This window comes from Pseudopodoces humilis, chromosome 14, assembly GCF_049639895.1.
Source record: "Pseudopodoces humilis isolate 2021_Gansu_Grassland_sample_001 chromosome 14, ASM4963989v1, whole genome shotgun sequence".
NCBI classification, from domain to species: domain Eukaryota; kingdom Metazoa; phylum Chordata; class Aves; order Passeriformes; family Paridae; genus Pseudopodoces; species Pseudopodoces humilis.
In genome coordinates this window covers 4,344,946-4,367,855 of record NC_142213.1, presented here as the reverse complement: position 1 = coordinate 4,367,855, position 22,910 = coordinate 4,344,946, and the positions used below count along the sequence as shown (strand labels likewise).

The 22,910-nt window shown below is 41.0% G+C and overlaps 2 protein-coding genes across 6 annotated transcripts in view; one reads left to right on the top strand and one right to left on the bottom strand.

Annotated features, from left to right (window-relative positions):
* Nucleotides 1-15,478, top strand: part of PLCG2 (phospholipase C gamma 2) — a 56,577-nt gene extending 41,099 nt beyond the window's left edge. For all 4 annotated transcript variants that reach the window (XM_014257144.2, XM_088062139.1, XM_088062138.1 and 1 more), the window contains 8 exons: nt 2,439-2,541; nt 3,493-3,702; nt 4,289-4,434; nt 5,452-5,566; nt 6,760-6,927; nt 7,143-7,231; nt 10,617-10,801; nt 11,581-15,478. In XM_014257144.2, coding sequence (XP_014112619.1) covers nt 2,439-2,541; nt 3,493-3,702; nt 4,289-4,434; nt 5,452-5,566; nt 6,760-6,927; nt 7,143-7,231; nt 10,617-10,801; nt 11,581-11,623 — 1,059 coding nt within the window. In that variant the 3' untranslated portion in view covers nt 11,624-15,478. The remainder of the gene's footprint in view (nt 1-2,438; nt 2,542-3,492; nt 3,703-4,288; nt 4,435-5,451; nt 5,567-6,759; nt 6,928-7,142; nt 7,232-10,616; nt 10,802-11,580) is intronic.
* Nucleotides 15,479-15,489: 11 nt separating this feature from the next.
* SDR42E1 (short chain dehydrogenase/reductase family 42E, member 1) lies at nt 15,490-21,153 on the bottom strand. 2 transcript variants are annotated; one of them, XM_005528178.3, is made up of 3 exons: nt 21,042-21,153; nt 20,847-20,948; nt 15,490-19,596 (listed from the first exon to the last, which is right to left on the bottom strand). In XM_005528178.3, exons 2-3 carry the CDS (start codon nt 20,912-20,914, stop codon nt 18,489-18,491), a joined length of 1,176 nt encoding a protein of 391 aa, XP_005528235.1. In that variant the 5' UTR covers nt 20,915-20,948; nt 21,042-21,153; the 3' UTR covers nt 15,490-18,488. The 2 variants fall into 2 exon arrangements, with proteins under 2 accessions (XP_005528235.1, XP_087918267.1); XM_088062141.1 differs by having other exon boundaries at nt 21,029-21,090.
* Between the last annotated feature and the right edge of the window lie 1,757 nt (nt 21,154-22,910).

Below are 22,910 nucleotides of genomic sequence, written 5' to 3'. Positions count from 1 at the left end.
GTAAATTGATGTTAACAGGAGTTTTCCAGCAGAGTACTGTCTGTGTTGTACCCTGTCCCTCAGTGAAGCGTGCTTGGTAGGCCAGAGTGGATACCACTACAATTTTCCATCTGGTCACACTGCTTCATCCCAGTGTTAAGCAGCAGAAGCCCTGACATCAGACTGTTCTTTTCAGATCTGTGAATCCACCAGAGAGGATGTGTGAAATCTGAGCTGCCATTCCCTAAACTCTTCTTATCCTTTTTGCTAACTCTGTTTTCCAGTGAATGCAGTGGTACTGATAGAGGATTGTTTGGCTAATGCTTTATTTGTAACTAATAACCACATTCCGGATTTCCCAGTTCTTCAATGATACTATTTCCAAATACTTACCTGAACATTCAAGGATTCTGCCTAAGATTAGCTTCTATGTCCCTCTATTGCCACTTAAAAGACATTTTTCAGGACTTGCTTTTCCTGTTCTGATCTAGTAATTTACCTCCCTGTAATCTTTTCTAGTATTTAAGAAGTCTCTGAATTGACCAAAAAGTCCTTACTTTGGCTGTGCTTAAGGATACTCTTTTTTTTGTTGCTTTTATTCACCTTTTATTGTTAAGTGGGTGATATGGTTGATGGAAAATGTATCAGTATCATGTTGGCTCATGCTGTCACACAGAGTGGAAGTGCTCTGAGGGTTGTCCTGATCCTATTTCTACCAGACAAGTTGATGTCTCAAGCAGAGGACTGTAAATACAGCAAGGGGAGAAGCACAGGAGCTGTTGACCTATTGTTGGGGGAAGAGAGATAAGAGAGATACAGTTCTTGTGCCAGGCTTTCATTTAGAAGTAAAAATGAGAAAAAGAGAAACATGACCTAAAAGAAGTGTCCCCAAATTGAATGTTTTTTATGCTACAACAATGGCTCTTCAGGAGCCTGGCAGCTTTTTCTCTTTTCGTACAGTTGGAGAAGTATTAAACAGTCTGTGTTCAAAGATGCTTTAAAACTCATTTCTGTCAGCTGGGAGGCTTTTCTCACAGTGTGGCCTCTACAAAGTTCACATGATAGACTGACTGCTGCATGGGGAGGGGATGAAGATGAGGAAAGGCCCTTGTTGCCAGTACAGTTAAGAGGCTGAATTTTGGGGAAGGAAAAAAGCACCGTGAATTAAGACTGTGCTGCAATGTGATACATGGGGATTTTTAAAATGAGTTTGGTTTTGGGCAATGTCTGTTATGCAAAAAAATTAAAACTAAGCTTCATATCTCTTGTAATCTCTGCTCAGTATTGACATTTTCCCTGCTCCATGGGGTGGCTGTTCCTTGCTCTCCTGCTTGGTTATGTCTAGAGGGTTCTGGTTAGAAGTGAGTCCATACCACCAAAAAGTGATCTGCTGCTGCTCAGAGCTCTGGTTACTGTTGAGCAGTGTCTGGGAACTGTGGTTGATCACTAAGTACAATGAGGTTTGTACATATTTTTCCCAAGGTTATTTCCAAGTCTAAACATCATATTCCTCTTTGTTTTTCTTAGACTTCAATGTATAATCTCTGGTTCAATGAGATATTCTGGAAACCATGGCTCCCTAGTTCTGATTTTCATTCCCTTTATGTTTGTCTTGTTGAGGGAATTCATTTGGAAGACTTCCTGATTGCTGCTTCATGATCTTTTGTGCCAAAGCTAATCAGTGTTCGGTATGGGACTCTTCTAACATGTTTTATCCTGTAGCTGCTTCTTATGCCTGAAAATCCTCCAGCCCAAATGTCTCCACTCAGGACACGTCTTGCTGCTTTCAGCAGCTCCCAGTCTCTGCTGGCAGGGAACACTGTTCAGCTTCCACAGAGCAGGTGCTTGCAAACGTGGAAGTAGAGAGAGTGGGTTTGGTACTGGGGATTTCAACAAGATTTTTAGCATGATTTTCCATGCAGAACATGATGGGTTTGATGCACAAATAGAAAACGACATAGGAATGATGCTCAGAGGGTTTGAATTTCACTGTTTGGGAGTTACTAACAAGACTTAAGTTCTGCCAAGGATTATAAATAGATACAGAAACACTTTACTACCCTCTGCATTTTTTTTGCATACATTTGCATTTATATGAGGTATAGGGTTAAGAATGTAACTAAAATTGAGTAGAGCCATATTAAAAGAAAAAAAAAAATGTTGCCAAGATTCTGAGCATGACTGATCAGGGAAGAACTGAAACCCTTGCTTACAAAACAACACCTTTCTCTCTACCAAAAAGACTCCTAAAAGTACATCCCCAACTAAACCTTACCATTTTGTTATTACCTGTTCTCTGAGCTAGGTCTGAAAGTGCATTACATCTGTGCAAGTGTATAAGGTATCAGATAGGAATCTGAACACCAAAGAAGGCATTCAAATAAGGCTCCAGCACCCTGGAGCTCCTGTGCCATAATACTCACTGTTCCTATAATCTAAAACTTTGTTATGTTTTCCAGGAGAACAGGAGGAAATACTGGGAAAAGAATCAGTTAATTGCTATTGAATTATCTGATCTAGTAATCTACTGCAAGCCAACAAGCAAAACCAAGGACAATTTAGGTATTGCCTTTAATCTGATTTTTACCCTTTCTACTTTCTTTACAGATATTAGTTGGGATTTTAGGTCTGAAGATAAAATCTGTCCTGCTGGAAAACAAAGTTCTGCTTCACCCAGGCAGTTTTCAATAGCACTTTGAAATTGTACACCAGGGAACTTGGTGCTATTCATCTATCACAAAAGAACTGTCACAAATTTTAATTAGTTAACTAGAGACACCCTCTCAGATGTATGTTCCATGGGGAAACTTACTAGTTATGTGTCAATTGACTTCTTTGAGATTAAAAACTCTGGCTTAACACTTGTGATTTGCTTGTAAGAAACCTTCATAAATAGGTTTACTGTTCATTTTTTAATTTTTACTGTAAGAACATGTTTGCCAGGACTAAACTGTTGGAATGATGTATGGCTTCATAATATAACTGGGCCTGTGTATGTGCAGCTGTGGATTCTGACACTGAAATATGTACTTTTTACTCCAGTTTTTTGTCATTGGTGCTGGAGAAGCTAGCAAATGTGCCCTTTTTCTTTAAGTTTCTTTGCAAATGTTTTTAATAAGCTGTCACTGCATTTAAGACATTATAATTATAGTTATTTTTTGAGGCATTGGCTAACCCTGGCTCACCCTTTCTTCTCCCCATTTAGACCCAGGAAAAGATGTCTCATTTAAATATGTGTTATAGTGATCAGAAGTACATTATTAGCAATGATGAGATGAGAACATGACTGCAGGCTCTTATCTGCCCTTCTGTAAAGCATGTGGCAGGAAGGCAATTTTAACTTTCAGGCTTGATTTTCAACCTCTTTGCTGTGTCTGCCTGAAAACTGTGCCAATTATTGCATTAAAAGACAAGGCAAAACAAAGCAAAACAAAGTGTTGGTGAAAATATGGTATAAATGTCAACTTCTTTCTTCCTTTGGTACTCACTCTTCTTCCTCCTATCCCTGTGTAGACAATCCTGATTTCAGAGAAATCCGTTCTTTTGTGGAAACCAAGGCAGAGAGCATCGTTAAGCAAAAGCCACTGGAGTTGTTGAAGTACAACCTGAAGGGCCTGACCCGTGTCTATCCCAAAGGACAGAGGGTTGACTCATCCAACTATGACCCATTTCGCCTCTGGTTTTGTGGCTCCCAGATGGTGGCTCTCAACTTCCAAACTCCAGGTAATTTTCCTTTTGGAAAATAATCTAATCCACCTTCTGTTTTACTGTAAATGAGCCCCTTTATGGCCCTTTGGCCCTTCTAATCACCATCCTGATTATTTGAACTCTTCTGCAAGAAGCAGTGTTTGAAGTTTGCTTTTTAATGTGTGGGTTGCCATCCAGAACTGGGCCCCAGAAATCAGTATCCAAAAGCCCTGTCTCTGACCCTAACTGCCCCAAGCCCTAGAAGATTTATTTCATCTTGATCTCTTTGTGGTAAGCAGAGATATTTACAGTGAGTTTCAGATGGATGAATGGTTGTGCAGCCACAGGGAAGGCTGTATTCCACTTCCTGGTGAGGGCCAGCTAGTTTGTGATACACTGCTAGGAAGCTAACTGAGGATGGAGATGGGTTTTTTTGGGATTAGAGTTGATGAAAAATGGCCTGTCAGATTCAGTTACTGAAGGAACCATGTCTCCCACCTTTCCAGCTCTTTCTGATGAAGTGGTGACCAGAAAGAATTACAGGGAAGAGCCCTGTAATCTGGTATTTCCTTAGCTTTATTTCAGAGGATCTTGTGTTGTGACTGTTCAACTCTCTCCCCAGACAAATACATGCAATTGAACCATGCCTTATTTTCCTTGAATGGACGTACTGGCTACGTGCTGCAGCCAGAGAGCATGAGAAATGAGGAGTATGACCCAATGCCAAATGACTCCAAGAGGAAATTGCAGATGATTATGACAGTGAGGGTAAATCTCTTTTGTAAATTATGGTTTTTTACAAGTCATAAATATCTATAAAACTAAAAATAAAACTATTATGTTTCAGAGCAAGTTCTGACAGATTGTCAAAATACTCTTTTCAAATGTCAGTGTGTGTGAGAATAAAACTAACTTCACTGGTTCCTGAAAAGAAATACATGTCTTTATCATGCTAATGAGGAACATGCTATAGGACTGAAAACACAATCCTGGGATGATTTTTTGTAATTGCTAATAAATACATGAAATGAACTAACTTGAATTTCCAATCAAATAAGTTCTTTGTAGAAGGGTCCTATTGGAAATTGATTAGCATCAGACTAACTAGTTGAGTTTTTGATTAGATTTTGAGTGTGAAAGATATTTATAATGAAATACAGAAGCTAAACAGGAAACTTAATAAGCTGATTCCCCCACTTCATATTTAATATACTATAACTTAATCTGAATGTCATTCTCATTTTTCTTCAAGAGATGAGTTTGTCATTGGAAAATGTTGCCATCTTGACTGGGTGCCAAACAGGGTTGAACTTGTTTCTGCTCTCAGTTGCTATGCAGTAAGACAGGTTCTTTAAAACTATGTTTTCTGAGAAAGAAGGAACACGTTAATTACTCTTCACTACAGTTTAAAGGTGAGGTAAACAAGGCTTGTGAATGCAAAGCAGAAATGTCTTGAAATGGGTACGTAATAAACACAGAAGAGATATAACAGAACTTGTGCTACAGGCTGGCCTGGAGCTGCACACTGTGTGTAATGAATGTCAGCTACAATGGCTTTTTTGTTTTGTGTTTTTTCACAGTGAAAATCACTGAATTACCCAGACTATGGGAGGTATTGTTATTGGTGACACAGATAATACATGCAAACATATTCAAGGGATAGAATATGTGCTTTTCCATGTTCTGGATTTTTCCCCCCTCTAGTTCTGTAAGCTACCTTCTGTTCAGCAACAGTGATGCCAAGTTTCCTTTGGAGGTGGTTATAATTTACAGTTGCTTTTGCAGGTTTTAGGTGCTCGTCATCTCCCTAAACCTGGTAGAAGCATCGCCTGTCCCTTTGTAGAGGTTGAAATTTGTGGGGCTGAATATGATAACAACAAATTCAAGACAACAGTTGTGAGTGAGTATCTAAGTTGCAGAGATACCGTTCTACTTCCAGGGTATTAAATAAAGCGAGCAGAGGATGAACATTATGGGGGGGAAGTAAGGTAAATGCAGCTCTGGACTGATGAGTCACAAAGGCTTGTTCTCTTGCTCATCTCGGGGCTCTTTAATTTGAGAAACTTCAATGTATATCAAATTTAGAAAAAATAGTGCTGTTGCCTTTTGGGGAAGAAAAAAGTCCCATTCTGTTGTTATTGCCCATGCATAAGTTTGGGTATTTGTATATTTAAAAAAATTACTGTCTTGAGAGTGCCTCCAACATTGCTAGTCAGTTCCCAAAAGTCTGGCCCAAATGGGGAGCTACTACTGTGAGCTCCAGACTGTGTTTATTTAAACTGAGGTTCTGAGACTGGCACCCCCTTGGAGGCAGCTTGGGTGTATAGGGCTGTATAATAGAATACTTGAAATGCATCAGAAGTTTGATCAAAGCTCAGTGCTGGGGAGTTCTGGCTAAGGAATGTGTTTGTGTGTGCATGAACTGAAGTGTTCTGAAATAGGGCAGTACTTCAGCCACTTCATATTTCACCATTTAGTATTTCTGGATGCAACAGTGCTCCTTTGGTAAAAAGCAGGCTTTGGTTCCAATTATCCAAACTAGTGATACCAATGGAAAATAAACACAGCATCAGGAGCAAAATGTGCATTGTGCCTCCTTGGTACTTCAGAGAAGATGATTATGATTTAAACTTTCTGTGGGAAGAGACCAAGACTTTAGACAGCAAACTTCCTGGCTATGGCACATATACCAAATCTTGGTGTTCTGTACATAACTACAAAAACTGGGCCGAAGTACATGAGTCTCCCTAGTGCTTTTCCTGCTTTCTCTTGGATATGGAGCATGAGGTTTATGAATATGAGAAATTAATTAGCTTTTTCTTTTCTTTACAAATACATGTCCAAGGAGGTTTGATATGTTTGAATATAAATAATAGCTTTTCTTCATGGATTTTCATCTCTGCCAAGTTTCCTCCCACCCCCACCACCAAGTAAACAAATACAAACTTTCTGAAGCAAGGTTACAACATGAGACAGATGGTAAATAGAATTTTTGGGCTTCTGTATCCCTAGAAAATGTACTGGGATACATACCCATATGTGAATGAAGTGAAATTATTGCTTCATACTGCAAATGTTTCCTTTTCATTACAGATGACAATGGCCTTAATCCAATTTGGGCACCTTATGCAGAGCAAGTGAAATTTGAAATTTACGACCCTAATCTGGCATTCCTGCGCTTTGTTGTTTATGAGGAGGATATGTTCAGTGATCCCAACTTCTTAGCACACGCCACTTTTCCCATCAAAGGAATCAAATCAGGTGAGATCAATGGTTATAATGAGGTGCTGTTGAGCATTGTTGTATTGTGCCTTCCTCTGCCATGCCAGATTCCCTCCTGCCTCAGTGAAGCTCCTTCCTCTGGCTTTAGTTTTCAAGAGCATTCAAGGCGTTTCTCAGTTTTGCCAGTCTTGTTTTGCAAATTCCTCCTTGATGGACTCTATAATTGCCCTTTGTTTTCCTTCCCTCTGCCCTAGGTTTTAGGTCAGTTCCTCTCAAGAATGGCTACAGTGAAGATATAGAGCTGGCCTCGCTTCTGGTGCACTGTGAGATGCAGCAAGTTCTGGTGAGAAGCACTGGGGTTTGTTGTGTGCTCTTAGTGTGTCTGTTATCAGTTCTTTGTGGAAACCAGGAACTGAGGATTCAGTTTTCTGTTCTGTGTCTGATGTGCTGTTGTCAGGCATTTCTTCTGCAGGTACTGGGGAAGACAAACAGTGCAAATTGAGTTACTCTCCCTCTGGGTGGACAGATTACATGGTTGTTAAAAGAAATAATGCACAAACAAAGCCTCATTACCTCCAATAGTTTTTGCTGTAACAGCTTGGTCGTTGTCTTTCCTTGTTAACTGACTGATGCCATGCAAAGCTAGCTAAAATCAGCTTTGGCTTCATAGATTAATCTTTTTTTTAAAGGTCCTACATAAAAAGAAATTGCTTCAGCAGTAGAAGATAGTAATTTCTCCCAGTATATCATTAAAATAAACAACCCATCAAGTAGAAGACATATCTGGTTCTTAAAGAACTGCTAATCTGCTCCTTTTAAGTCTCTCTAAACACCTGCTTGAAATAGTAGTATTTTAAAACACATAGGGGAAAAATAATGATGCTCGTGAATCCAGGCATTAAAGCAGCTGATCTGTGAACAGTGTTTGTTGGTGTTCCAAGGGTGCTGCTGTATATGTTGGTTTGTAGGATATTTCTCAGACTCTTTCTCAATAATACATTGTGTGATTTAAATTCACTTGTGATATGATGAAAGTTTAAAGATGCTTCTGGGAAGTGGCTGTTTCAGGGTGATTCCCAGCACCCTTCTGATTCAGAGAAAAAAAAAAAAAGTTCAACTTCTTATTTGTAGTTTATCAACCCTTTCAGGCCCATGCTGTGCTTCACACCAGTTACATTATTACTCTGATTGAAACATCAATTTCTGTGAACTCTAAGTCATTATGTCTCTGGAGGTGTTTGTACCTGCAGTTGCATACACTGAACTGGAAATTTCTGAATTCAGTCACACTGTTCTTCCCAAAGGAGTGGAGGCCTTTTTTAGACATTCTTAATGGAGGTTTTTACGAAGCCACCTTATAACACCTGATGTAAAATGACAGTGTGTGCAATGAAAATGTTTGAAAGCTGTGGTAGGTTCCTGTAAGATCCTTCTGTGGGCCAGCCAAGGGTTCTGAGAGCAGGAGAGGATTAGAAGCTGAGACTAGGGATGTGTGTATGAAGAGAGACCTAAATCCTTTCAAGATAATATTTAAATTGTTCATGTATCATGGACTCTAGTCTCATAGGGGAGGCCTGGTAAACCTCTGGGTTTGGGCTTGCTGCCTTTGAGAAAACTGACAAAGTCACCATTGCCTAATGCTGAACATGGACATCGCTTGTGGATACATTTCAAATCCCTCCTGCCATGGTTTCTCTTCAGGATTCCAGATCATTATTTGCCTGGGGCAGGAGCAGATCTCAAAGTGTTGTTCATAGCAGCAGTCTGTCCTCCAATCTGTCACCACTACTCCTTTGACAGTAGCACATTTCACACTCTAGAATCCCCTTCTGCTTGTTAAGCCAAATGAAGATGCAGCTCAGCTCAGTGTTTTTACACTGCCTGGTGGTAATGCAGTGGCAGGAGAACTTCCCAAACTTCCTTTTGCTTGGTAGCCAGTAACAAACCCAGACTCACCATGGTTGTCAGCTCTAGAATTTTTGCCAGATCATTCAAGAAGCATCAAAAATTATCAAGGCTACCTCTGTTCCTCTGCTTTTTTTTAAAAAAAGTAATGGCCTTCCATAAAATAATGCCATTTAATAACAGGCCTGTTTATGTACAGAACCCATCTGCGTGTGCTTGGAGATGAAATACAAAATTATAATAAGGAATTACAGATGGCTGTGGAGTTTATCAGGAATAGTAAAACAAATATATTGTAGACATAAGCATGCACTTTTGTGAATGATTATGTGGGGCCTTACATAGTTCCTGTAGAACGTAATCAGGTTTTTTGATATCGTAGGAATCGTGCTATACTGAGGTGATTGTTGCATTTATAAGCATGTCTTACTTGCTTGAGAATTGATTTACTTCCTTCAGAAAGTGCATTTTATTTCAGAAAGTGCAAAGTATTTCTTCAGCTTTTTCTGACTACAGTCAGCCCCGGTGGTGTCTGTGTTCTTGACTTAAAGATTGAAGCAGACATCTTAAAATGCAGTTTAAGCTGTACCTTTGTGGATACATTTCTTTACAAGAACTAACAGTGGTACCATATGCATCTTGATGATTACACCTGCAAATTGGTAATTAGTAATCTGCATTTCCTTTGTGATTTGGGAATACAAAATTTCCTACCCCTTTACAAACAAAAATTAAATAAATTGCTCTTTAAATCTTGATCAGTAGCATAACACTGAGGGTGTTTCAGTTGCTTCAACCCATGCCTGCATAGGAATGTGTTTCAGGAGGAAAAAGGATTTAGGAAAGGATATTGTTGCTGTAACTGAAACCCCTTAGGTATTTCGCTAAGCTATCAGTTTTTCTAGATCTGGACTGAATGCAGAAAGAGGCATTCTTATTAGTATGCTGACTCTGAAAATGTTTGGATTTATTACATTTATTGATTGCATGTCATTTCTTGTAGAAGGAGTATCTTGTTTTGCTGCTGATGTGAAAATTAAGACTTCACTCCTGCCAGTCCTATTCCCCACTAGTAACTCTATGAAGAGGCAGCTTTTGCATCCAAAGTTTTGAAGTATTAAAATAATTTGAAGTCGTAAATGGAATCATGATGATTGTTTATGGTTGTGGAATATTTTGAGACCTCCCAGTGTGGACCACAATAGAAATTCAAACCTACTTTGCAAGTACCGAATTGCCTTAGTCACATAGAAATACAGAATCTGTCCTGCTTTCTTGACCATCTGAGTACTTGCTGCTGTAAGGGGTCTTATTTACCAGTCACTATTTTCACTGGTAGTCTACATTTCAATAGAAAATCCCCAGAATTGTCACTTTGTCACATGATAAACAAATATGATGGAAAAGCCAAAACCTAAACATTTAAAATGTATCTTTAATATTATTATAATCTGATACGCCATCATGATATACTATTTTCTGTTCTTTCCTCAACAGACTGACATGCTTTATTAGGGAAAAATAATCCAACAGAAGTGTTTAGTCACACTCATTTTGTGACATGTGGTAGAATGTCCCTGATGCCCCTGATGATGATTCAGAGGGTGTGGCTGGTCATACTGTGGGGCTGAGGGGGTTTCTTTAGTACTTTCAAAGTTAGTTTGTTTCTAGAAACGTCCTATCAAACTAATTTTATAAAAAATTCTATGCAGTTATTAAAATGTGGTTGAGAAAACAAACTAATTCCCCAAACTCTGCTGATTCTGTATCATTTTGGGAGCATGTTTTACAAAATTATCTTGATTTCCAATATTCCTTTGAAGGAAAGCGAAGAGGAGCTTTATTCCTCGTGTCGGCAACTTCGGAAGCGCCAGGAGGAGCTGAATACCCAGCTGTTCCTCTATGACACCCACATGAACCTGAGGAATCCCAACAGGGATGCTATACTGAAAGAATTCAGCGTCAATGAACACAAACTACAGATTTATCAAGAGACTTGCAACCGCAGGTGAGTTGATGATCATTCTCCCTACCAAGGTTGCTCTGTCTAGACAAGATTTATGATAAGGAAACCTCAGACATAGCAGAAGGAGCATCTAAAGAGTGGTGAGGGTAGAATGAGCTCATCTGGAAGGAGGAAGGGCTATAGAGAAGCCAGGCTGGGCCTTAAGCCACTAGAGGCCAGCAGAAGCTGAGGAATGTGTGCTCTGTGAAATCTCAGTTGCAGTGATCACAATGATACTTGTAATCCTGTCAGGTTTTGTATCCCTCTCTGCCGCTTTCCAGGAGGAAAGCCTGAGAGTATATACAGACAAATAAACCTCTTCACTCCTGCTACACTATCAGAGTTATGTCCCTGGAAATGTCATGCACATATGAGATATGTGGGAACAGATATACAAACCACAAAAGATAAAACCAGTATTAAGTTGTAACAGCACAGCATTGTCAGTTCAGTGTCAGTGCATTATCCAGAGCTTAGGGGAAGGTTCCTTCTCCTTTGCTGCCACCTTTGGGCCAAGTGTGAGGGAGATAGAGGGAGGCTTCATGTACCAAGAAGAAATTTTGAGCAGATCTCAAGACTTTAAATAGTCTTGCCCTTTTCTGTGTGTGCTGAACAGCTGCATGAATCACTTGTTTACTCCCATTTATTGGGGGAAAAAAATTGCTGTGCTCGTTGCTGATACATTACTTGCCATTGTTATCCAAGTACATTGAATTTGGTAGGCTGTTTTCCTCTGAGAAATTCCTATTAGGCTTGACTTTTTCCTTTTCTTTTCCCTTAAGATTAAAGGAGAAGAAAGTCAGTAACAGCAAATTCTACTCTTAGAGCCCATCATTCTTTGATGTGTGCTTTATGGTGCAGTTCAGGAAGACATGAATTTACCCTGGTCATCCTACTCAGTGACGGTCTCATCAGATGGAATGACTGGAAGAAGAGCAGGAAGAGGAAATATAGATTTCCTTTATAATTTCTTCTTCAAAGAAAAACTGTTTTAATACCTAATAATTTATATTCTGTACAAAGCAAATCCTCTGTTGCAGGCCAGAACTTCTGTGTATTCAAGATTTTTAAAACTTGAGTATGTGTAGCTGGATGGACCTCACTTCTCATTATCAATACCTGAAGTGCAAATCATCTCCTGTGTGTACACAGGCTGTAGATAAGACAGTCACAACAATTTGCATGCATGGAATCACACCACTTTAACAACCTGGCTCCTCAAGATTAACTAGTAGTGCGTTTTTAATTTATTAAATGCTGTAAAAGCACTTCCACGCCAGCATTGTCACGTCATGTATGTTACAGTCCTCGAGACAGCAGATTGTGCTGCTGATGCTGTATAAAATATTTTGGGCAGCTATTGTCTCTTATTAAAAATTTTCTGTTACATTTTCGAGAACAAGATATGTTAATTTTGTTGAAAGCAAATACCCTCTGGGACTGTAGTTATGTTTTTATTGTTGAACTCTCTTTAAAGGTTTAAGAAAGGAGAGATGTGTGAACCTCTATTCATAGCCCCTGTGAACTTCTGTTCACAGCCTCGAGGCACTGGAAGGAAAAGATATGCAGTAGGAGATATCTGTTTGTTTGCAGAAATGGAAGGTATTTAAAATTCTGAGAAGCACTTACTTTTGTACAGTATCATTTCTGCAAATCCTTTCAGCTGCTAATGTGCTTAGAAATGAATTTTTAAATGAACTGTCAAATTTTAATCTTGCAATCCTGTGTAGACGATAGTCAAATGATAGTGTTCAGTAAATGTAGACCGTTTTCCCAAAATGTAACTAATCCAAGAATGATAGTGTGCACAAATATGGAGGTACATCCTTCTGGTGCCTTTAATCAAATCAAGAACATGAAGCTGCAGATGAGAATACTTGTTAGATTAGCAAGTGTATTTTCCTGCCAGAGCAAAGCTAAAGGCCTTTGATGGAATATTTAACGGCTCTTGTCATAATTTGTGTATGTGTTGGTCCTTTGTGCTAGCTCTGTATTGATACCATCAAATTCCAGGTTGTCTTACCTCTACATGAGATGAGTTTTGCTATCTATATTCCCAACTTTAATGTTCAAATGTGTGCAGAGGAGTTTAGTTTTCAGAGTGACTGCCTGAGGCACAAAACGCTGCTTCCACAGAGCTGTACTTCTGATCACAGAGGACTTGCACGGATTTGGGATTCGTGGCCTGCTGCAGCTGCCTCAGCATTTTCAATTTCTCTTGCTCCCCACGCTGTGACTTCTGTTGTTTCAAGAAGCGCTTAATTGATGCCATTGTGCATTCACAGATGATGGTTTGAGGAACCCCCTTGAGGTTTTAGCTATTCTGCAAAGACAGTCTTGTCTCAGAGATGAAAGTGTTATAATAGTGTATCCCACAATGGGGTGGCTCTGTAAATTTTTTATTATAAAAGAATTAATTACTAATCACCCAACTGAAAATGAGAGAAGTTAATGTCAATTCTCTGCTTTTCATCCTCCTTCCTGAAAACTGTTCAGTACCCAGCTGTGATTGACCTGTTCAAGGATTAGATGGGTGTAAACCCTGCTCAAACAAAGAAAAAAAAAGAAAATCACATCAGCTGTGGATTTGGGAGGTGGAGCTGTAACTTAGCCTGCTGTGTAGAGCTGGTTTTAAATTCATTATCCAGGTCTGGATTGTTCTGCCTGTCAGAATTCTTTTTAAGCTCAGTTCCAGAGCAGATGCAACCAAATTGTCCACTTGTCATGGATTCCTCCACTGGTGTGTGTATTCCTGACACAGCAGAGCCACAGTGAGTCCCTCATGCTGCTCTTGTGCAAATATTTAAGAAATAGTTCATTTTGTAGTCCTTTGAAAGGTCCTGTGCACATTCTTCCTTCATGCAAAATGTCAGGAGTTGTAAGAGGCACTCCATCAGTATTTATGCAAATGCATTTTGTTTTACAGTAAGACTTTTCCCCAGACTATGATGTTAGTGTGCAGAATGAAAATATTGCCCTGAAGTGACTCTTCTGCTGACTTGCACATGGTGGGCAAGGCTATGTTCTAACTCTTCTCTTGTTCCTTGCCTTCTGTGTTTTATCTCCAAGACCTCACCTCCCAGTTCTTCCCTGGGGCAGACTGTGTAGCGACTTTATCACAGTTGCAACTGTTTGAGTATGAAAGTAGGTTTGAATGTGTGTGCTAATTTTGTTAATCCAGGAGGGAAAACATTTATAAATTTTTGAAGTTAACAATTGTTAAATTGTTATATTCTTATAGAAAGTGTTTAAAATCATTGCAATAACTTATTTTAATAAATAATTTTTGATATCTCAAATTGATGTGAATGATGCCAGGTTTGTTTAAGCATCGCTCATTGAATTTTATTACTTTTGCCAGTCATTTGAGGCAGTGAGTTCTTATTGAAAAGTGATCTGCTAGTGTGGTATGGTGTGCTCTGCTAGAGGTTGGAAGAAGGGCATTTCTGTGTTTCTAAGATGAACTGACTTAATGATTGTTTATTTCAGTAGACATGGTTATCACGGCACTTCCTCTGGCTCCAAAACCGAGGCAGAAGGAAAAGGTCAAAGATCGAGTTTAACTTGTGACTCCAAACCAACCTTTTTCAGTAAGAGGCAGATACAAACTCCAGCTCTAGTGAGAATCAGATTTGTATGAGTTTGAACAATAAAATCTGAGCAAGGCAAAGATTAAATTTGTGGTAATTTGAAAGAAGAGTAATATTGACGTTTACAAAAAAATTCTATCAGAACACTTTCTGCCTGTGAGGTTGCATGGGGAGAACTGCTGCTTGGTGAATGCACTCTGTCTTTTTGTGGTGATTTTTTTAATTGTTGGGAGTCTTGGGAACAAAATTTTTCTCATTTTTTGATCAAAATTACATGCTTATTGAACATGAATCCGTATGAGGTGTCTGCAGCCTAATTCTTCTAGAAGGTCATTAATCAGCTAGAGTCTTCATCACCTTAGCGAGAATTGGTATTCATGAGTTCTGAGTCCAAAAAAATGCTACATTTATGTGTTTTGTTTCCTGTTCTCGCTTTTTTTCCACCCCAGCATATCTCTGTATTTCTCTGTTGAAAGCATTTTGTTTTGCAGTTTTTTAACCTTGGAGATGGTGAGATGGTGTGAGCTGTGCATTATCTTTGAATTCTCCAAACCAGTTGGAAAAATATGAAATGTGGTGTGGAAGCTGAAGTACAGTGGTTGAGTTCTGCTACAATCATGTGTCAGCATTTTTAACTGCAGTCCAACTAGCTGGCTTTGTTCCAGACTGAAATTCCCTTTATATCATGAGAAATAGAAGTTAAATATAATGAAAATTAACCTTCAGAATCAGTTCAGAGATGAATTTGTCTTCTGATCGATAACAGGGTTTATAAAGAGTATTTATAAACATGCTATTAGTCTTAAAGGAATTTAAATTAATTAATTATTAATATAATGTTAATTAATTTACTGCTAGTCTACATTTTTAGCTGTTACTCCAGCAAAACTGGGAATTGTGAGCCTGACTAAAGTAAAGCAGTAGTTCCCCCAACACTTGTGTACTCCTGAATTGCAGTTTAATCCCCAGATTCTTTACAATATGTGTAAATTATCAATGTTCAGGACCCTTTTCTCTGAAGAACTCACAGTGAATTATTAAATATGCCACTGTACTTTGGAAAGTATGTGGAAATCAATAATAAATAGAAACAAAGGGGCATTTTGGTTGGGTCCCTTAGGAGAAGGGCCTAGAAAAATCTGGTTTGCTTAAGCATCTATAATAAATATATTTAAATACAAGTTTTCATGTATTTCTGGCAAATTTGTACCTTGAAATACTGTGTCTGAGATTAAGTAGCTGACAAAATATTCTTAAACTATTCACTTTAAACATCAGCATCATTCTTTATAATGAGGCACCTAGCAATTGTTCAGTAATTTTGAGGACTAGGAAAAATTGAATCTGAGCTATATTTTCATTTTGCTCTTTCAGTTTTTAGGTGCATTTCTGGCAATTCAGTTTCTGGAAAACAGGTAATAAATTAAAATCTGAAAAGAGACACAACACTTGAATTAATTACCCTAATTTACCCAGCTATTCATGCACAAGGAGTAATGACAAAAACCAGGAAAAAGGAGAGAGACTTCTCAATTCAAATAAAGCAGCTGTGACAGTCTTTACAGGGATGGAATTTTCAAGCAAATTTAGAGTATCTCAAGCCACAGGCTGCCTGTTTTACTTTTGGAACGAGTAAGTGTAACCTTCACTTCTGCTCTGGTCAGGACTTCGGTTTTTTAACAGATGGAGCTAATTGATGGGGATTAATGAATTTGCAGTGCACTGATGATGGCTCTGGGGTGTGTCCCCACATTAATCCCCTGTGCTGGATCACACCCTTGGGCCATTAGGACAAAACAGTGCCTCCTGCTCTGTTATCAGAGAGTTCTGTCCTTGACTCCAGGCAGATGTAAAGCTTCACGTGTTGAGCCCAGCTTCTGCAGGACTTCTGGTATTTGGGGTTTTGTTGGGCTTTTTTTGTCTTGCCAGGAGCTGCTGCCCTACCTCAAAAGCTGCCCAGGACCTGAACCTCAGCTGGTATTGACAGTGTGGATTTAGGATTCATGCCTTAAGGACCCTTCCTGGATGTTTTTCACTAACCCCACCAGTGAGATAATTATAAATAGCAGTAGCTGAGTTTTGCTAAAAGATTACAAATAGCAGAGAAAATTCCTCTGGGGCACAGAAGTTCAGTTCCGGATGATAAAAACCATTTTTTTACAAGACTTGGCATGAAATACCGATGCTGTTTCTGTGCAACAGGCTTGTGCAATTTCTTCTACATTTTGGTTTTGTCTTCTGCTGGCATTAGAATTTTTAATCTCTTTCTGATAACATTGTGTCAAAGCCAGAGAACTTAAAGGGGAAAAGAACAAAGTGGTTTCTACTTGAAAAAACAGAGCTGTTGGAAAGGAGCATCGGCCCAGCACTTTCATGAGGTCATGAATGTCTTTTTCTGTTTTATTAAAGAGATTTCTTTCTGCAGATGATGTTGTATATTAATGACTCCTGGAGAGTGGCCCTCGTGCCATCAGTGCTCAGTTGGAGGCACATAAGCTCTTTATAACTCCTGCTACACAAACAGCTTATTTGCTGTTAGAGAGGGGGAAAAAAAAAAAAGTGAGTTCTCTCTTGAGCTGTCCCTCAAACTAAGTATTAAATTTAGTTTCTTTCATTCTGTGCTTACTGGTAGGGAAATGAGGGAGAAAATCAGATTTAAAACATAAAAACACAAAAAGTTATCTATAGTGTGGGCTGGGTTTTTTTTAAGGTAAACCTACCAGGAAGAGAGCTCAACAGTCAAAAAATAATGCTGTCTTCAGTCACCATGAGCAATAAAAATCTGCATCTATAATAAAAATCTTCTATGCAGGGGTGGACGAGGATTTCTAGCTTGGTTCCTCTATTTAGGCCCTCTTGTTTTCTGAGAATCCTTTAACAGTTCAATGGAACTGCTCTGCTTCTTATTCATCACTTCTCCATTTCAGTTGCAGCAGAGTTCAACAGAAGTATATGGAAGTTACTATTAATTTGAGATCAGTGTAACTTCAGCAATTAAAAAAGAAATACTAAAGTTTAAAGAGAAGTTTTAAATTCTTGAAGGATTCTGCTTTTATCAAGGGGTACAGGAGCTGCACTGCTGATGAGTTAAGGGAAAACAACTTTGTGTTTAACATTTGAGGTGAAGTTTCTCAGTTTCTATATTAAATTGACAGAGGGAATTGCATGGGACAATGGTGACCTGTACTCATAGTCTTCTAACCTTAAAATTCCACAAAATTATGAGTTTCCTCATAGCAAGTGTTTATCTTCCTATTACAAAGCTGAAATTCTATTCAGATGGTGTCAGGTGTTAAACAAATATTATTAAAGGCTAAAAGTGTTTTATAAATAGTGGAATGTGAATGCAATCACTCACCAAATGTCTTTGATGAATTATTTGTTTAACCATTCAATAATGCTGGGAAAAATCATAGGTTTTATTTATGAATGCACTTTCAGCTGGCTCATTCATTTTAAACAGGCATATTTTACTGTTAGAAAAATCTACAAATCTGTGGTGCTTCAAGCAGTTTGCTGTAATTTAGATTAAGCATGGTGCATTTTCCAGAAATGTCATTAGATATCAGAGTTAGCTCAGGAAAGCATACCAGAATGTACTTATGTAAAAGCCCCATTTGTTTATTGTCTAGCAGTTTATCAGTTAATCTTGGTTAGGCATATATACATCCAAGCTGGGAGGCAGAACTGAGGTTTGGAATGTGATCAAAGAATAAGTTTATTCTCCTCTGGATCATGTAACACAAACTCTTTGGGAATAAAGGGCAGGGATCAGGAGTATAATCCCATCAGGGAGGAAAGTCAGCCTAAGGACATTTGTTCCATTCTCTGTATTGTGTTGTTGTACCCGAGAATAAAATGCCTTTTGCAGTAATACCGAGCTTCATCTTGTTAGTGATCTGATCCATTTTACTTTGAAGAGAAAGTATATATAAAAAATTACACCTTTTTACTCAGCAGTTCCGTTCCTTGGGCATAAAGCTGTTATTTACCTCAATCACATGAATAGGTATTTTTTTTTAAAATCTTTTATTACCTGTCTGTCAAAGTCAAGAGTAAACGGAGAACATAACTAAATTCTGTTCTCAGCATTTAATCTTTCACAGTGAAAATGTCGCTGCAGATGGAAACCAGGAGACCAGCATGGCAATCAGCACCACGAGCAGTCCTCCATCCCTAACCAGGTGCATCATGGTGTAATTTCTTGGCTTTGGTCCACATCCCTGGGATCTAAACCACTCCACCACTTCATCCAGGCTGTACTGCTGGGGCTTATAGCCCAGCTCCTTCCTGGCCTTCTCCATGCTGAAATAATGCGTGACACCAGTTTTGTAAACCTCCGTGCGAGTGAGGAGGGGCTGGAAGTTATAAACGCGCCCTACAAGAAAATGAACTATTTCAGTAAGGAATGCAAAAAAATAGACAAGGGAGAGGGGAAGGCGCCAGGTTGGGAACTTGTAACCCAAACCTTCCACTAGCGGTCGGAAAAATTCAAAGTTATTGACAGGCCTGCCATCAGAAATAAAATAGGCCTGGCCTGCAGCAATGTGCTGCTTGCTGGCTCTGAGGGCCTCAGAGGCAAGGACATGAGCCTGGACCAGGTTGTCCACGTGTACAAACTCTACCAGACTCAGAGGGTCTCCATACACAAATTTAAACAGTCCCTTTTCAATGTAGCTGACTATTCTTGGGAGGTGTCTCTGCTCCCCAGGCCCGTAGATCCCCGCTGGGCGGAGGGCACAGGTCCTTAGGACACCTCTCCCATTTCCCAGCTCAGCACCGTTTGCCTCCAGCACCTTCATTTCAGCTAAAGATTTCGTTCGGGAGTAGTGATCGGGGTGAAGGTGCAGAGGTAGATAAGGCAGAGACTCATCCCCATTTTCTATAATCTGGCCTCCAAATATCACGTTGTAGGTACTTGTATAAACCAGACTCGACACTCCCCTGCTCTTGCAGGCCTGGATGACATTTTCTGTTCCTTTCACGTTAACATCTTCTATAAGTTTTCGGTTCAGCTGCTCCCTGCCAGACATTCCATAGGAGGCGATATGGAATACGCAGATTACATCTCTGAGAGCTTCTTCCACTTCAGACAGGCAACAGATATCCCCCTGCATGAACTTTATTCCCTCTGGCATGGTTTGAAGTGGCTTCACGACATCAAAGAGGATCACATCGACTCCCTTTTGATATATGGCACAACCTAAACTGAAACATGACAGAAACCCTGTGTTAGGATACAGCACCATGGTGTATGAAACATCTCAGCTGGAAGGGAGAGAAAATTATTAACTGTTTTCATGCTGATTATTTTTCTGATGGGAGTCTGTTAAATACTCAGCCCCCTACTACAGGGGAGATTCAGCTGTGATAGTTTAGGTACTGAGCTGATTTCTCACACTCCATCAATACTTGGAGAAAAAAAAGAAAAAAGAGGCAGAACTGCTGTAAATTAAAATTCTGAAGAGAAATAACTGAAGTTCTGTCCCCTTCAGATCAGCAACAGCAACTTTCAGATGTGCAGCTATTGCCAAATAGTAAAAAAAAAAACCAAAACCCCTTTACTTGTTTTATCTTACTGCTGTTGTGCCATCCCAGTTCTGTCAAAACAACAGGTTGGTCTGCGCCGTTGTGTTTGAAATTTATGGAGAAGAGGAGTGGAAGAGATGCTTCTAGGCTGCTATGAATATTTTGCAACATGTCTACGTTTTACTCCAAGTCACAGGTATTGACACAAAGCGTAACTCTTGTGTTTCTCTTCTCCTCTCCTACATTTTTGTGTGTCTTTTGTGCTTTAAGGGCATGAGAGTGAAGGGGAAAGCCAAGCAGAAGTTAGATAGGCATCTGAGATTTTTTTTTCCTTCCCCAAAATTGAAATTTATTTTATTTTATGGTCCTGACTGTGATCTCTCTCCCCTCTGTGAGCAGTTAGTCTTGTGCTCAAAACAGGATTTTTTCTTTACATGGCCTGTAGAGCCAGCGACAGCAAGGGAAAATGGATTTCACTGAAATGTGCACCTTATTAACAACTCTAATTCTAAACCATCACGGTTCATGGAAAAAATATATTCTTGAGCGTTCAGCTGGAGTTGTTAATCTGCAAAGCTAAGCACTCGTGTAACTATTTGCAGGTCAAAAGAAAAATATGTGTACCAGTGAATGCTTGTCCTTCAGAGCAGGCTGACGATGGTGACCATACCCCTCTAGAGAGGTGAGCACACAGGTAAAATTCTGCGAGGCAGCTGATGCCGGACATTTGGAAACGGGACACTAGTGTTACTTACAGCCTCTGGAAACAGAGTGTGTTTAAAACAGAATCCGGATGAACCAGAACACGGGATCACCTGGATCAGGTATCTCAGGCCCACGGTTTCTCCTTTACAGATGGATTTTGCTGCCTCCCCAGCAGCAATCTCTTACATTTATTCCTGTATGTAGTAACTGTTTAAAGCACTAACCGGAAGCCAAAATAACCCCCTCCTCCAGTAATGAGGACTCTTTCCTTGGCAGCGTTTCCTTCTTCCATCCTCTTTCCTTTCGCACTGTGTGCTGGAACTGACCTACAAAACACACGGCAAACACACACACATCAAAACCCATCGGCCTTTCAGCATCCGCGCACATTCCCGGCGTTATTCACCGCTCTCGCTCACGCTTTGATCGCGGCCCTTCGCTTCCCCAGCCGCCGGCGAGCAGGAGGCGATTCAGCGCCGGGATGGCTCCGAAGGGAAGCTGTTCCCGGAGGAAGGAGCTGCGGAGGGGCCGTGTCACCCCCGTGTTCCCCCGAAGCGGCGGTGCCGGCCGTGCCCGCTCCTGCCGAGCTGCCGGGGCGGTGCCGAGCGCGGGGAGCGGAGCGGGCCGGGGCGGGGCGGCCCGAGATGGCGGCGGGGCGGCTGGGCCGTGCTGCCCGTGCTGCCGCCGGCCTGCCGTGCTCATGGGGCTTGCGGGCACGGAGGGGATCCTGCTGCCCTCCCCTCGCAGCCTGGGCGCTCTGAAATGGGGGCAAAGCGGAGCCTTTGCCGGGGTTCGTGCCGCAGGCCTGGGTCGGGGCAGCGCCCGGGATGGATCCCGGCTGGAGCAGCCGTGGGAGGAGAGCTCGGGGTGTTGGGTGAGAGCTGGAGCTGCCCCAGCCCTGAACCCCCGTGCCCTGGGCTGATCCCCCTGGGTGGCAGCAGGGGACGGGCGATCCTGCTCCTCTGCCCCCGTGCTCAGGTGAGACCCCACCTGCAGAGCTGCATCGGCTGACACAGCTGGCATTGTTCATCCTGGAAGACAGAAGGCTCCAGGGTGACCTGTGGCCTTCCAGTACCCGAAAGGAGCTCAAAGGAAGGATGGGGCAAGATTATTTGCAATATACGTCGTGACAGGACAAGGGGGAATGGCTTCAGAAGGAATGAGTAGCGTTAGATCAGATATTAGGAAGTTCTTCCCTCTGAGACTGGTGAGGCCCTAGCACAGGTTGCCCTGAGAAGCTGTGGCTGCCCTGTCCCTGGTCTTGGAGCAACCTGGTCCAGTGGAAGGTGTCCCTGTCCATGGCAGAGGGGTGAAACTACCTGATCCTCAAGGTCCCTTCCAACCCAAACCATCCTGTGATTCCCTCGGGGTGCCTGCAAGTGTCATCCCAGGGTATGAGGCTCTGCAGAGCTCTGAGACACTTGAGAGGGGCTGAGGAGCACTTGACTCTGGGTAATTTGGGTGGACAAGGGAGTTTCTGGGCTTGCTGCTGAACAATTCATCACGGGCAGGGGAGCCCATGCAGTCAAGCATTGGAATGGGCTGTGCAGGGAAGTGCTGGAGTCAGTAACCCTGGAGGTGTTCCAGAAATCACTGGGCATGGCTGTGCTGAGGTTTAGTTCAGGTGGTGTTGGGTCAAAGGTTGGACTTGATGATCCTGAAGGTCTTTTCCAGCTTTAATGAGCCTGTGATTCCCTGGTGCTGTGAAGGTCCCTTTGAGTGTCCCACCATGTCTGGCAGAGCTGTGCCCTCAGCATCTCCCTGGATGCAGGTGGCTGTCCCACATCCTGCTGCATTTGTCGTGAGCCTGAACCGTGGAACACACTCAGGGGGATCTGCTCTGTGCCCCACACAGAGGTTGAGATGTTTTTGGCAGTGGGAAGACCCTGCAGAGCACTGCCTGGCTGCAGCAGAACTGCTCCTGAGTTCAGCATCAGCAGTCAGTGAGAGAGAGCCATGAAAAGGGAAAACAATGAAGAATTACATGATCAAAGTCTGGCCTGTGGTGTATTCCATTTTTCATTTGTAGAACCGAGCCACTTGGGGAATGGCAGAGAGTGGATTCAGTGTCAAAACTACTTAAAACCCCACAAGTTTCTGTTTTGCAGAACCTTGACAGAAGTAGGCACAGTAGGCTCTGTTGTATTTTTGATGGATGGCTGGCAAGAATTGGAACTAAACAGATCCTAAGAATTCTGCAAGTACTAAATATTTATTATTTTTAGCAATGATTTCTTGCTGGTGAACCTCTGGGGCTCTTAAATAGAAATTTCAAGATGGAGCTGGTG